This window comes from Amblyomma americanum, chromosome 6 (genome assembly GCF_052857255.1).
Source record: "Amblyomma americanum isolate KBUSLIRL-KWMA chromosome 6, ASM5285725v1, whole genome shotgun sequence".
NCBI lineage: Eukaryota > Metazoa > Arthropoda > Arachnida > Ixodida > Ixodidae > Amblyomma > Amblyomma americanum.
The window spans coordinates 55,777,674-55,789,834 of NC_135502.1; the positions used below are offsets into that span (position 1 = coordinate 55,777,674).

General features: G+C 43.8%; 1 protein-coding gene across 2 annotated transcripts in view; it reads left to right on the forward strand.

Moving 5' to 3' along the window:
• Positions 1–12,161, forward strand: part of PolE1 (DNA polymerase epsilon catalytic subunit 1) — a 61,136-nt gene that overhangs the window by 47,385 nt on the left and 1,590 nt on the right. For both annotated transcript variants that reach the window (XM_077626930.1, XM_077626931.1), the window contains exons 45-50: positions 1,405–1,487; positions 3,600–3,729; positions 6,032–6,166; positions 7,102–7,181; positions 8,207–8,339; positions 9,352–9,461. In XM_077626930.1, coding sequence (XP_077483056.1) covers positions 1,405–1,487; positions 3,600–3,729; positions 6,032–6,166; positions 7,102–7,181; positions 8,207–8,339; positions 9,352–9,461 — 671 coding nt within the window. The remainder of the gene's footprint in view (positions 1–1,404; positions 1,488–3,599; positions 3,730–6,031; positions 6,167–7,101; positions 7,182–8,206; positions 8,340–9,351; positions 9,462–12,161) is intronic.

Here is a 12,161-nt window from a genome sequence, read left to right on the forward strand (position 1 = left end):
TGGGAAGAGCAACCTAGGCCACACAAGGCCCACCGCTGGGAGCACCTGCCATCGCAGGGCAATGATGCATCGCTTAACCGTGGCACCACTGCGCCAGGAGGGGTATGAGGACTCCCACGAATTTAGGAATGTAAAGTAATGACTTTCTGCATATATGGGAGTTAACCCATTACACTATCGCGTTATACCCTTAAAGCGGAGCTTAAGTATCCCCTCCTATTTTTTTTTTTTAAGAGGAAACGCTGCAGTAACACGTCACAAGTACGAGGCAGCAGCTGGATCTCTGATGATCGTGCTAAATAGGGTTGACCCAAGTGCTTGTTTGATTGCTTAGGAGTAGCATTTGACAACCTAAGCTTATGCTTAGTTTTTGGGGGGACCCAGTGGTGACACAATAGTTAGACATGATTAACCTGTGACCATCACAACCTTGCATCATGTCTGTTGCTTGCAGCATTCCAGCAGGGCAGTATCCCAACAGAATAACCAGTGATGCTCCAGGCTGGAATTGAAAATTCCTTCAATTACACCCAGGAATCTCTCTTCATGGTCCTGTTTCTCTGCAGCAGCTTGAAAATTTTGCAGAAAGTGATACAATATCAGTTTTAAAATTCCCTAAAGCACTGTAACGATTTGCTTTTCGCTAAACTTTACTGCTCAGATTCCTCAAAAGATGGAAAATTTCCCAAACGGAACGTCGCTGAGAATAGCATACTGTAGTGGGAGTATAGGTGATGAACACATTGACAGCTACCTGCTGTATAATGCTATCTACATGGAACTTCTTCATTTTGCCTGCTTTTCATTTGCTTTCTTTGTCAGCTGGAAACATCCCACTTTGCAAGCTTGCAGCTGTGTTGTTCAGTGAGCTACTTCTTGCTGTGTAGCAGTATTACTCTGGCCTAGTGGAAAAAGTTGTGAGGATAGTTCTGCAAATTTCGTGAGATGATGTTTTGCATGGTATTTGCTTGTGAACTGACAAAATAAAGCAGTATAATGGGAATTACACATAGGAGCTGGCTGCGGCAGGCAGCGCTTATGAATGGCATAAGATACTTAAGACACTAATCGTTAAATTGTGAAGAAGCGTCTCCGTGGTGACTGGGTAATCCAAATGATAATGAGTGGCACATATTGAAAGCAACAATGGCATAGAGTCTTTCTTTTTTTGCATAGCTAGCTTGATACTCGGTCACTTAATTATTGTAAAACAGCTATTTGCTTATTCAGAGATTGGGCAGCTTGACTTCCTGCTTATATTAAAGTTACCTTATCAGTGTACACTGTGGTTTCAAGAGAAACTGTCCTCTGCTGCCTTGTGTATTTGAGATATTGGGAAGCTTTTGAAACGGCATAATTATTTTATGGGTACATGATGGTCATTTTGCTTGCTTTTTCCTTCAGGCAAAGGAGCACAGTATTGGGGTGGAGACGCTAGTCTACATGAAGAGATTAGTTAGCGGCGAATTGGCTCAGAAGCTCTTCAGGTGAGTTCATTAATTAAGCGTACATCTTGTGCACCCTCTGACATGAAGACATTATGCATCTTAGTGCAAAACTGTGGTGCTGCAGCTCCTGGCATTGGTGGCTGCGACAGCTGGGTGCACTTTGGTGCTTGAGAACTGCCAACAGCATTTGTGTGCCGACAGCAGTGTTTATATATTGTGCACAGTTGTGCGAGCTATGTGGGTGTGGCAAATTTTCTTTGTCTGCCTTGGCTGCTAGTCAAAGAAATCATTGGTGCATAAATAACATTGCTAGGTTTTCCAAAAGAAGTGAGTAATCTCAAGTTATTTCTCATGAACTGACGAATCATAGTATTATGTCAGTTTTTGGGGACACTTTTTGTAGTACACTTAATTCAATGGAGGTTTTTCCTTTTTATGCGAGCACCACAAGACAACCACGGACATATCAAGAACCCTTTTTCACTAATGACAGTAACAGGACCCCCCCCCACCACCCCATCTAGTGGGGAAAAGGAATGAATGAAGGATGATGTTTATGACAGCAATGATATGAGAAATGACTAATTCAGTTCTGACTATGAGGCATTAATCTTTTTTCTCTCATTTGAGCACAGGAGCATTCTAGAGAGCTTGTGGCACTTTGTTTCTGTTAGTTCATCTGTACGTGTTGTGGACGTTCATGCTCTGTGCCATGCTCCTTCACCTCTGCCACGCAAAACCTTGATGGCAATGCCATGTGCTACATACATCGCAGTGTGCTTTTTAATACAATAGAATTAGAGTTGTCACACCAAAAACCCGTCATGTCCGAGATGAAATTTGCTGATTGGTTGAGGTAGGTCATATGACCTTATGACTTCTTCACAACCTGCCTTGATTGGTCAAGAGAGGTCGTGTGACCTTGTGACATCATCACAACCTGCCCACCGTTGGCAGTTGATGGACCGAAAATTGCTAAGAAACTGATGCAAACACACACAGAAGTTGCAAAAGAAGCTGTGACAGATATGAAATCTAATGCTATTGCATTCCATTCTTAAGGTGACTTAAGCCTTCTCATAGTTTTTTTTATTGCTGTAGTGTGTAGCTTAGAGCAGACAGGGGAGCATACACACTAGTCAAGAGTAGACCAGGCTCGGGAGGCTTTAACTCTTAAAATTCTGCCGCAGAAACCAGGAAACTTGTGGCATTAAAAAGATTCAATGAGGCCTTTTCAATAGTATAAAGAAATGTGCTGATTTCTCATAACTTACATAGTGTGTGTATAGTTTAGAATGAAACATTTTTGGAAGTGGCCATCAGATGTCCTTGAGCTGAAGGGGGATGATAAATGGATAGCTATACTAATACGTTAGTCTGAATCATCACTAGGTGCAATTGCCCATGTTGTCACATGCAGAGCAGTGAGTAACAGTCACTTTCAAAACATAATGGAGGCTGGCTTTGGCAGCACATAGAGAGCACATCTAAAGAGTATAGAAACAAGCAGGCAAGTAATACTGTCAGACTGACTTACAAGTGGTGCTGAACGAAATGACTAAGACTGTTTCAATTCTATACATGAATGGTAGCACACACGCTGTTATGTATTTCGCTTTCCTACACATATACGACACTCAGTGGCGTCAAGCATAACTCCACTGCACAACTTCTGAAAGAGAAGGCTCCACTGCTGTTGTTTGTACTTTTATTAATTTTAGCCAATTTCAAGTGAAGCTTGTAAAGTAAACCTCTTTTGGCGCTAAATGCCTTGCAGGGTGTACAAGTGCAATCATTGGGAAAAAGTGGTGGGCTTGCTAAAAAAATGGAAGGCAAACGAAACATGTCAGAGGTGGTAAGGTAGCAAAAGAGAGTTGTCTGGTCAATTATTGCCTCATGGAAAACTTTGGTGACTGCTCATAGACTAGTGATGTGGTTTATTTTCACTTGATTCCATTTTCGAGCCTCCAGGAAAATGGAATTTTTGGGAATTATTCCAGTTTCAGAATGGCAAGTCCATAACTCTATGCAGGCCTTGTGGTGTGAACTGCTGCCATCAGACATTATACCTAAACCAGATCCTGTATAACCGAGAAGCTGTCTTCAGGTCTTGAGTGATGTGGTCATGTCTAAATTTTCATCTTTTTTCAGCATCACGCAAAAGATTCACCACAAGCTGTCATCCAACCTCCTTGATGGTGAAGAGGTCTTCCCAGTGATACCAGGCAGACACCTGAAACCAACTAGCCCCGCTTTGGAGTTTGTCAAAGCTGTTTGCAAGGTTGGTGCAGCTTGGCCCACTTACTACAGTAAAACCTCGTTAAGGCGTACCTTGCAAGACCATGGAAAAACATATGCAAGACGGCAGTACGCCCTAACCAGAAATGGGTTAAATATAACCACTTACGAGGTAAAATGTTAATACATAGGTTATTCCACGAAGGAAGGTGCATGCGCAAGCTTTTGCTCACGTAGGACCACATAAAAAAAAAAATCCATTATTTCTGTTGCTGCTGAGGTGGCCTCGCAACTGCTAGTGCAGCCTCCGAGGCATTTAAGCTGGGTACTAACTGCTTCATTAAGCCCTGGCTTAGGGAAAACCGGCAAAGCACATCTAGTGTGCACCCAGTTTCTCCAGAGGTAGACCTTGAACTGTCTTCAGTGTCCTCACTGGCATCGCTTGCACTGGACTCAACGGGTCTATGCCTCTAAACTGGCGCTAAAGGTGACACTTTCTACAGTGTCTTCCCACACCAAGACTTCTGTGAAGAGCCCTTCACAGGTGTCATCATTGCCAGTGGTCAACATTTGGTAACTTTGCCACGATGCTAGACACAGTAGGGAGTGATGTTCATGACATCACATGGGATGTACTGGACATGGGAAGCGTGCGACTTATGACAATAATAATGTGACAATGCTATGACATGGGGCCAAATCACAGCCACGCAGTGATGCCAATTGGCTAGCATTGTGGCAATGGTGGCACAGAGGAGAAAACGAAAGCTGTGCAGAAGCTGAGCCACGTCACAATGATAAGCGATAGCTATGGTGATGGGTACATCTGCGTGGCTTATACTGGCATTGCTTGGACACAAGTGCCTGCAAATGGGATTGTGGTAGGGCAGAAAGGTGGCAGTGGTATGCTGGTGTCCCCAGCAGTGAGAGGGGAGTATGCAGTCTGCAGATCATAAAGATGCTCTCTCTTTCTGAGTGGTGCGTGTCAGTGTGCAGCTGCAAGTGTGCTCATCTTGTGCTGTGCTGTAGCAGTATCGGTGTATTGCCACAATCTAACATTACAAACACCGGTGAAGCTTCCTTGCAAAGCATGGTGTAGTTCATGACTGCTTTCAAGATACTCTTTCAGCCTCGTGTGCGATGATGGGTACACGTTAACTGAGACGGTCACTACGCCATAAGTGCACACAAAGTGCATGAGGTTTAATGAAAGCAGAGTTGGAGATTTTGTGTGGCTGCTGAATACTCTTCATATTTGCTGAGAAAGCCTTCGATGAGTTGTTCTTTGCAGGCTGGCAAGGTATTTTACAGTTATGGAAACAGCCTAGCGATGGTCTGTAAATTGGCACATCACAAATGGTGAGAACGCACAGAAAAATAAAATTTCAATATTATAATCTCTAGAACAATGGTTTTTTCAAATTCAAAGCTACTTCTAGTTTAGTACGTTTATGGCCACTGGGAAGCTATGCTACTGTGTGGAACTGGTTTGGTTTGCGGGAGTTTAACTTCCTAAAGCGACTCGGGCTATGAGAGACGTCATAGTGAAGGGCTCTACAGTAAGTTTGCAACAACCTAAACTTAAATTTAGTGAAAATTAAATTTGATTCAGAACTTTAGTTGGTCCATGCATTTTCTAGTGATATCAGATTTGTCTCACTTGAATGGCATTTTTGCTCCTGAAAGGCGGCCGCACGAAATGCAAAAGGTGCCCATGTGCTGTGGGATGTCAGTGCACAAGATCCCCAGGTGGTGGAAATTATTCCGGAGCCCTCCACCACAGCACCTCTTTCTTCCTTCACTCCCTCCTCTATCCCTTCCTTATTGTGCAGGGTGTCCATGGAGATATGTGAGACAATTACTGCCCCATTTCCTTTCCTCAAAAGCCAATTTTCAAAGCTGCCTAATTCAGACTGTGTTTCTTATGCAGCACTTGAAAAGAGAAAAATACATCTGCAACCACAAGCTGCCAAACAAATACATATTTAAGAAATATTGGATAACAGAATAGAGGCTGTTTAGCTATACATGCATAGTAATCACTTCAAGCACGTAACATTCAAATAGCTGATTGAAAAAGGTTGTGCTTGAAGCTGGTCACATTTTATGTGTGCCAGAGTGCAATTGCACCCTTTAAAAGAAGCCTTTGGTAATGTAGTTTGTTAGCATAGTTGCTTGATTAATAGTAGTAATTTTGTCTTGTTTGATCATTTACATCAACTTCTGATTAATCTTGTGACAGCTAAAATGAAAATAAGACACTGCTGGAAGTGTAAATTCATGAGACTCCATTCTGTTGCGCTAGCCTTTTACCCGTAACATTTTTCCTTCCTCATTGTTTGCAGGTCCTCTCCTTGGATGTGAACATTGCGGAAGAGGTGACCAAGTTGCGGCGAGACCTCCTGAGGCTCATTGGTGTTGGAGAGTTCAGTGAGGAAGGGATCTGGAAAGATCCCTGCCTCTCCTTCGTGCTGACCGAGGTATCCCATCTTGTTGAGCTGGTGGTCAATTCAGGTGGATTCCAAGAAAAAGAAAATGTAGCCTCTGGAAGTCAGGTGAAGAGAGGTTGAAGTGGCTGCATCTGGTGTGAGGAGATAACTGGTCAGGACTAGGAGGGCCGTTTGTATCTTAGTGGACGTAATCCATTTGTGCAGCTCCTGCATGATGTCACTGATGTTTAAACTGCCATGCTGTGCGCCATCACCCAAACTTGGAAATCTCTTGGTGCGAGAAGTTTACTCATGCTTGCACCACATGCTGGCCAGCGCCACCTGACACACTGTGTCACCACTTGTAGACAGACGGACATGGAGACATCGTGATTATTTTTCTGTTCAGATGTAGCTAGAGAAGGCAGAGCTGCTGAAAATTATATAAGGTAAATTACATTAACTCAATGCTTGCAACAGAAAACTTACTGGAAGGCATTCCTGTATACTGAGGAACAATCTCATCCTCTAGCAGTCGGGAGATTTTGTGTCCGTACCGATTTAACAGTTCAATCATAAATGTGGTTTCCTCACTTATCGTACATAGGTGTGAGTTAGTGGTGGCATTTAATATCCAGCAGAAGCCATCCTGATCTAGGATCTTTCCAGAAGGTGAAGACTGATTCATCATCAGTCCAGCTACATCCATTTCAGGACGCAGGCCTTTCAATTTCTAATTAATCCTGTCATATGCCCTGAGCTAGGATATCACTTCAAGACCTAAGGTGATATATCAGCTTAGTGATTGAGATATCTCGAGCCCCTTTATGGTCTAGATGCATGCTGTTACAGCCAGAAATTTTTCACGGCAGCTTATTAAAGCGGGATGCTCCTCAATAGGTTGAGGTTATTTATGGCTGCAGAAGGGGTCAGCCTTACGTTAAATCAGCTGGTGATGCTCATGCTTATATGGTGCACACTTGTAGGTCATCTGCAAGACATGCAACAACTGCCGGGACCTTGATCTCTGCAAGGATCCATTCCAAGGACGTGACAGTAATAACATGTAAGTGCTGCCTGTGAAGCTTGACACTATCTTTTGTGGCTGTGGATGTTTCATCATGATGATAACACGTTTTTGTCTTCCTGCATTACTGGCTGGATGAGCATTGTGATGAGCTAAATATGAGCCTTAATTTTACTTCTAGTCTGCTGTAGACAGCTAGCCTTGCAAATAAGAAGACAGTTCCTTAGCATCCTTGCTTGTTATTTCATTACCATGCCAAACCTGCAAGCTACGTGAAGACATGCTGCTGCGCAGCATGCTTCATGTGCTTCACTTGTAAGTGAGCTGCAGCTGTGACGAGTAATGTTGGCACAAGAGAGCAGGAGTCCAATATTTCAAGATCAGTTTTGGTACTGGTGTTCATGTTCTCATAGGAGACTCTCCCACATCTGAAAGTTGTGCTTAGTAAATCCAGGCTGGCAGTTGGCCTAGAAAGGGCATTTATTTGGGCGTTGTCCAGCATAGCATGTCAGCTGATGAGAAAAGGGGCCATGAAGGGATAAGAAAAACTTAGTGTCACATTTTTATTTTTATTAAATAGAAAAAGACAACAGCTGCTGACAAATACTGCCCTTACTAGTTCAGAAGTGGAGATAGCTTGAGATATTCCAGTCATCTGTGAATGTACCTGAAGCCTGCAGTATGCACATGCTTTTCTTATATATGGAGCTGACCTCGAGCATGAGAAGTTCATTTCATTACCATTGCACAGTTAGTAGCACGATATCACACAAGACACAGATCAGGTAGCAAAACGAAAAAAAAAATGCACACTTGAAAGCAGCAAATTGTGAAATTAGAGAATAGATTGAGTAAGTTAATGGCAGTAGCATGCAAGCTGCAAGGTGTGCATTGTATTTTCTGTGGTGTGCAATGACAGTGCAAAACCAAGCACAAACAGCAACACCTTGAGTGTCTTGAGTAATCAGCATAATTACTGTGCCTACCCTGAACACAGGAGAATTAGGTGTTGCACTTGTGGAAAGTAGTGCACGATTAACGGCAAACTCTCCGCCTTTCTCCAGTCCCCGTTGGTACTGCTCTGTCTGCGAGAGCCCTTACGACTCGGTCGACATTGAGGCCTTGCTGCACGAAAACCTGCAGCACCTGTGCATGGCACAAGTTCTTCAGGACTTGCGCTGCACCAAATGCAACATGGTAAGTATGCACTCGAGATACTTTTCAAATGCCTTTGGTTAGCTTTCTCACGCTGTGCAGTAATAAAAAAAAAAAACTGCATCACTGGCTGAAAATCACGTGAAGACAAAATGCTGCTTGTGCCCCGTGCCAAATATGTCGGGGTGTCCATTTATGGGAATATCAGATCAAATATAGTTGGGCAGTTCCCATACTGCTTTAGTTGTCATAGTATGGTTTATTAATGGCAACTTTTATAAATGGCAAGCAAGCTTTGACGGGCACTTTAGTGTTCGAGGTAGTCACTAATTGCACTTGTTTCAAGGTTATTTAGCACTGAATTTTTAGCTGTTGGTCATCTCAGACTAGTTCAAAGTTGTGCCTGTTTCATGCAAGTTTCAAGCACTCTGTTTCCTCACAGCAACACTGCATAGCAAGCCTTGCAAGAGGGAGCCTTTGCACTGCTTGCAGGAAGGCAATGTTTAGCTGCCCATTGAACCGAAATAATTGAACTTCATACCTTGTATGATAATTCTGTCAGTCTAGTTTTACTACAGAAATACTGGGAGCCTTCCAAGTTTGGAAGGAAACTTGTTGCATATTGTTCGACAATTTTTAGGAAGGTGTGGTGACCTCTAAAAGCAACTATAAGTACTTGAGCACACCCATTCACCTGCAGTTTCATTCTCTAAATATTTATAGAGGCGTGCTAAAATAAGTTGCATATTTTCAAAGATAAGAAAGGTAAAGTATGCGAGTGAGGCACGTCATCTTGAGACTACAATGCTTCACTCATCACAGGTCTGTTTTTTTTTTTTTTCCCCAAGAGAAAGTACTTGTGGATCCCTTCATGCTAGCGATGGGGTAGTGACAAAAAGTCAACGAATTTAAATTAAACTAAATATGGCAGTCGGACACCCTGTGTTTGATCTTATCTGAAATGACCATCAAACCTTGACACAAACGCCGACTCAGTGGGGCACAAGACGAGCCTAGTGGTGCCATCTAGAGCATTTCACTCTTCTTTCCACAGATAAAAAAGTCCAACATGATGAATTACTGTGAGTGTGCTGGCAGTTTTGAGCTGCTGCTGCCCCCAGAAGAATTTCAGATGAAGCTCAACACGTTCCTCAACATAGCCAAGTGAGTATCTTAGGGGAGATGCCAAGCTACGCAGTTTCTTTCAGTGAAAAGAAAACTGCCAATGCGCTTCGCACATTATAATTGAATTGGAAACCCCTTATCCACTTCAAACCGCCACAGTGGCTCAGTGGTTATGGTGCTCGGCTGCTGTCTTGAAAGATGAGAGTTCGATCCCCCCGGCTGCGGTGGTTGCATTTCGATGGAGGTGAAATACTAGAGGCCCGCATAATACTGTACGATGTCAGTGCATGGTAAAGAACCCCATGTGGTTAAAATTACCGCAGCCCTCCACTACGGCGTCCCTCATAGCCTGAGTCGCTTTGGGACATGTTAAATCCCATAAACCATACTCTCCACTCAGCAGGACAATAAAGACAAGTGCATTCAATTTTTGTTCTCGGTAAAAATTGATTGTTTGCACCTTTGTGACTACGCTGATGTTTACTTAACAGTGAAACATGCATTTATTGCTGAAAAAATTGGATTTAAAAATGTACCATTTTTTTCCACCACCTGAATCAAACTCGTGACTTCAACACGAGAAAGGACTCCGTGATCACTCTGGGAGTTGAATGGTGGGTGACATAGCCTAGACTCTGAGATCCACATTTGAACACTTTCTTGTTATCACCACAGTTTGAATGTGAAAACAGCCAGTCGAGGCAATACCCGTGTTTAGTTTTTTCGGCCATTCTAGCTCATAAAAGCTGTTTTCAGTTAATGTAGCCTCTCTGTCACTAGAATGCAGCAGTTTATTTACACAGACCAATTTCAGTTTGTCCCTCAGCATCTCTTAAACAACTTCTAGGTCACAAAACTACTAACACAGCATTTTCATTTGAGGTGAAAATGTAGTTCATAAAAATTGGAGGACGCTTAAGCTTCGCCTTTAAGAGTGGAACGCGACAGCGTGTTGCAGCACTGCCAGGGAGTCCACGGAACGCCATCGCACATTCGGCGCAGCGCTTTGCCCGTTAGACAAATCGCTCTGCTACGTACGGTGAAACGGACACGTGGAGCGGAAAACCATGTAGAAGCGCTGCCAGGCGCCTTGCTGAAATGCGCGGGACTCAAGTTGCAGTCGTAGTTCGTCGGCACATTGTTCTCGACAAGCTCGATGCCACGAACGCCAGCATAGCTTCCATGCCGAACGAACGGGCAGCAAGCCGCAAGCTTCGTGGTGAACGCGGTTTGGATGTGTGCTGCGTTGTTCGCTGCTCACTGCGTGATTCCTGCGTGCCCGCACGGCCCCATTGCGCCCGAACGAGACGAGCGGGAGGCGCTGCCGTCGCACGCTATCTGTTGGGGCAGAGGTGTACATTGTGAGGAGGAGGAGGGAGAGGAGGAATTTTTCGCTCATGGCCACCGACACCGGCTTTTCTGTGACACGGGGCCCTTAACGCTGTCGCGTTAATAAGTTGGGGTGAGCAAACACTGGTTGGCATTTATCGGGAATTACTGGAGGCATCAATAGTGCTAAGGTAACCTAGCACCAAAAACAGAGGAACACCAGTGACAACGGCATGGCTTGTGTGTTAAACTGCAATCGCCATGGCCAGGGCGAATTTTGCACTTTTTGCTCCCTCTTTCACACAGCATTAGTGGGGCAATTTGAGCTCATTCCTATAGCCTAAAGTAGCAATAAATTTATACCTTTATTAATTAGTATATAATACTAATACATATCATTAGTGATACCAATACAGTAGTGTAATGCACGTTTATAGATACAATTGTGCCAGATTTATATGGACACTTTGGTTCCCAAGCGAACATGTCCACAATGCGATCCGCCAGTAAAGAATCATGAAGAAAAAAAAATATTCTGAACAACTCTGTGTATATAGTCGATTTCTGCGCATAGGAGTGTTCCATGAATTGGAATTGAGCCTAAATGTTGCGAATCTAAGTGCATTAGCTTGCTGCCATTACTAATAAAAATTGCGGCAGAGGTTAGGCTGCCCTGAAAGACACTCGACAGACATATCTCATGATGTGCTACTGTGTATGTGCACCCACACAGCAGACAGGTGATGAAAAGTTGTCAAGAAATAACAAATTTACATGCATTCAGGCAATACGGCAAATGTGAAGGCAGGCCAGCTGGGTACGTTGTGAAGCGTGAAACAATAAAGAAAAATTGGGGGGGGGGGGGGGGGGGGGGGGGGCATTTTGTTGACTTAAAGTGCGGTGTTGCTGCTGATGTCACTGATGTGTGGTTAAGATGTTAAGTACACAATCGTTTGTGAATCTTAAATGCTGGAGACACTGGAAGGCGTTTGGGAGACATCCGTCTGATTTGACGCCTTTCTGCAAACTCTCTCCAGCGTCCTAGATAAGGAGAACTACATATGGATTGGCAGGAAGTAGCGTAGTCCTTAGCACGCTATAGGCTGCGGAACGGAAGGATAGCGGTTCAAATCCCATCGTGCACAACGATTTTTTCTTATCGAGTTGCTGAACAGCGTAACGGACGGATGGACAGGGTCGTGGCTGCGAGTATGAGCCATTGAAGGCTTTCGCCTTAAAAAAAGGCCCTCACCGAGACATTTCAGCTTTCGCTGGTATGCTGTACTACAAGTTTTGGTTGGGGCAGTAAAGATTTTGCTCTCATTACTGACCATATTAATGCAACAAAAATACATCGGCACCAATGGTCTGTGCGCTTTCACCCTATTCCTCATCTGGACAGTGAGCTTC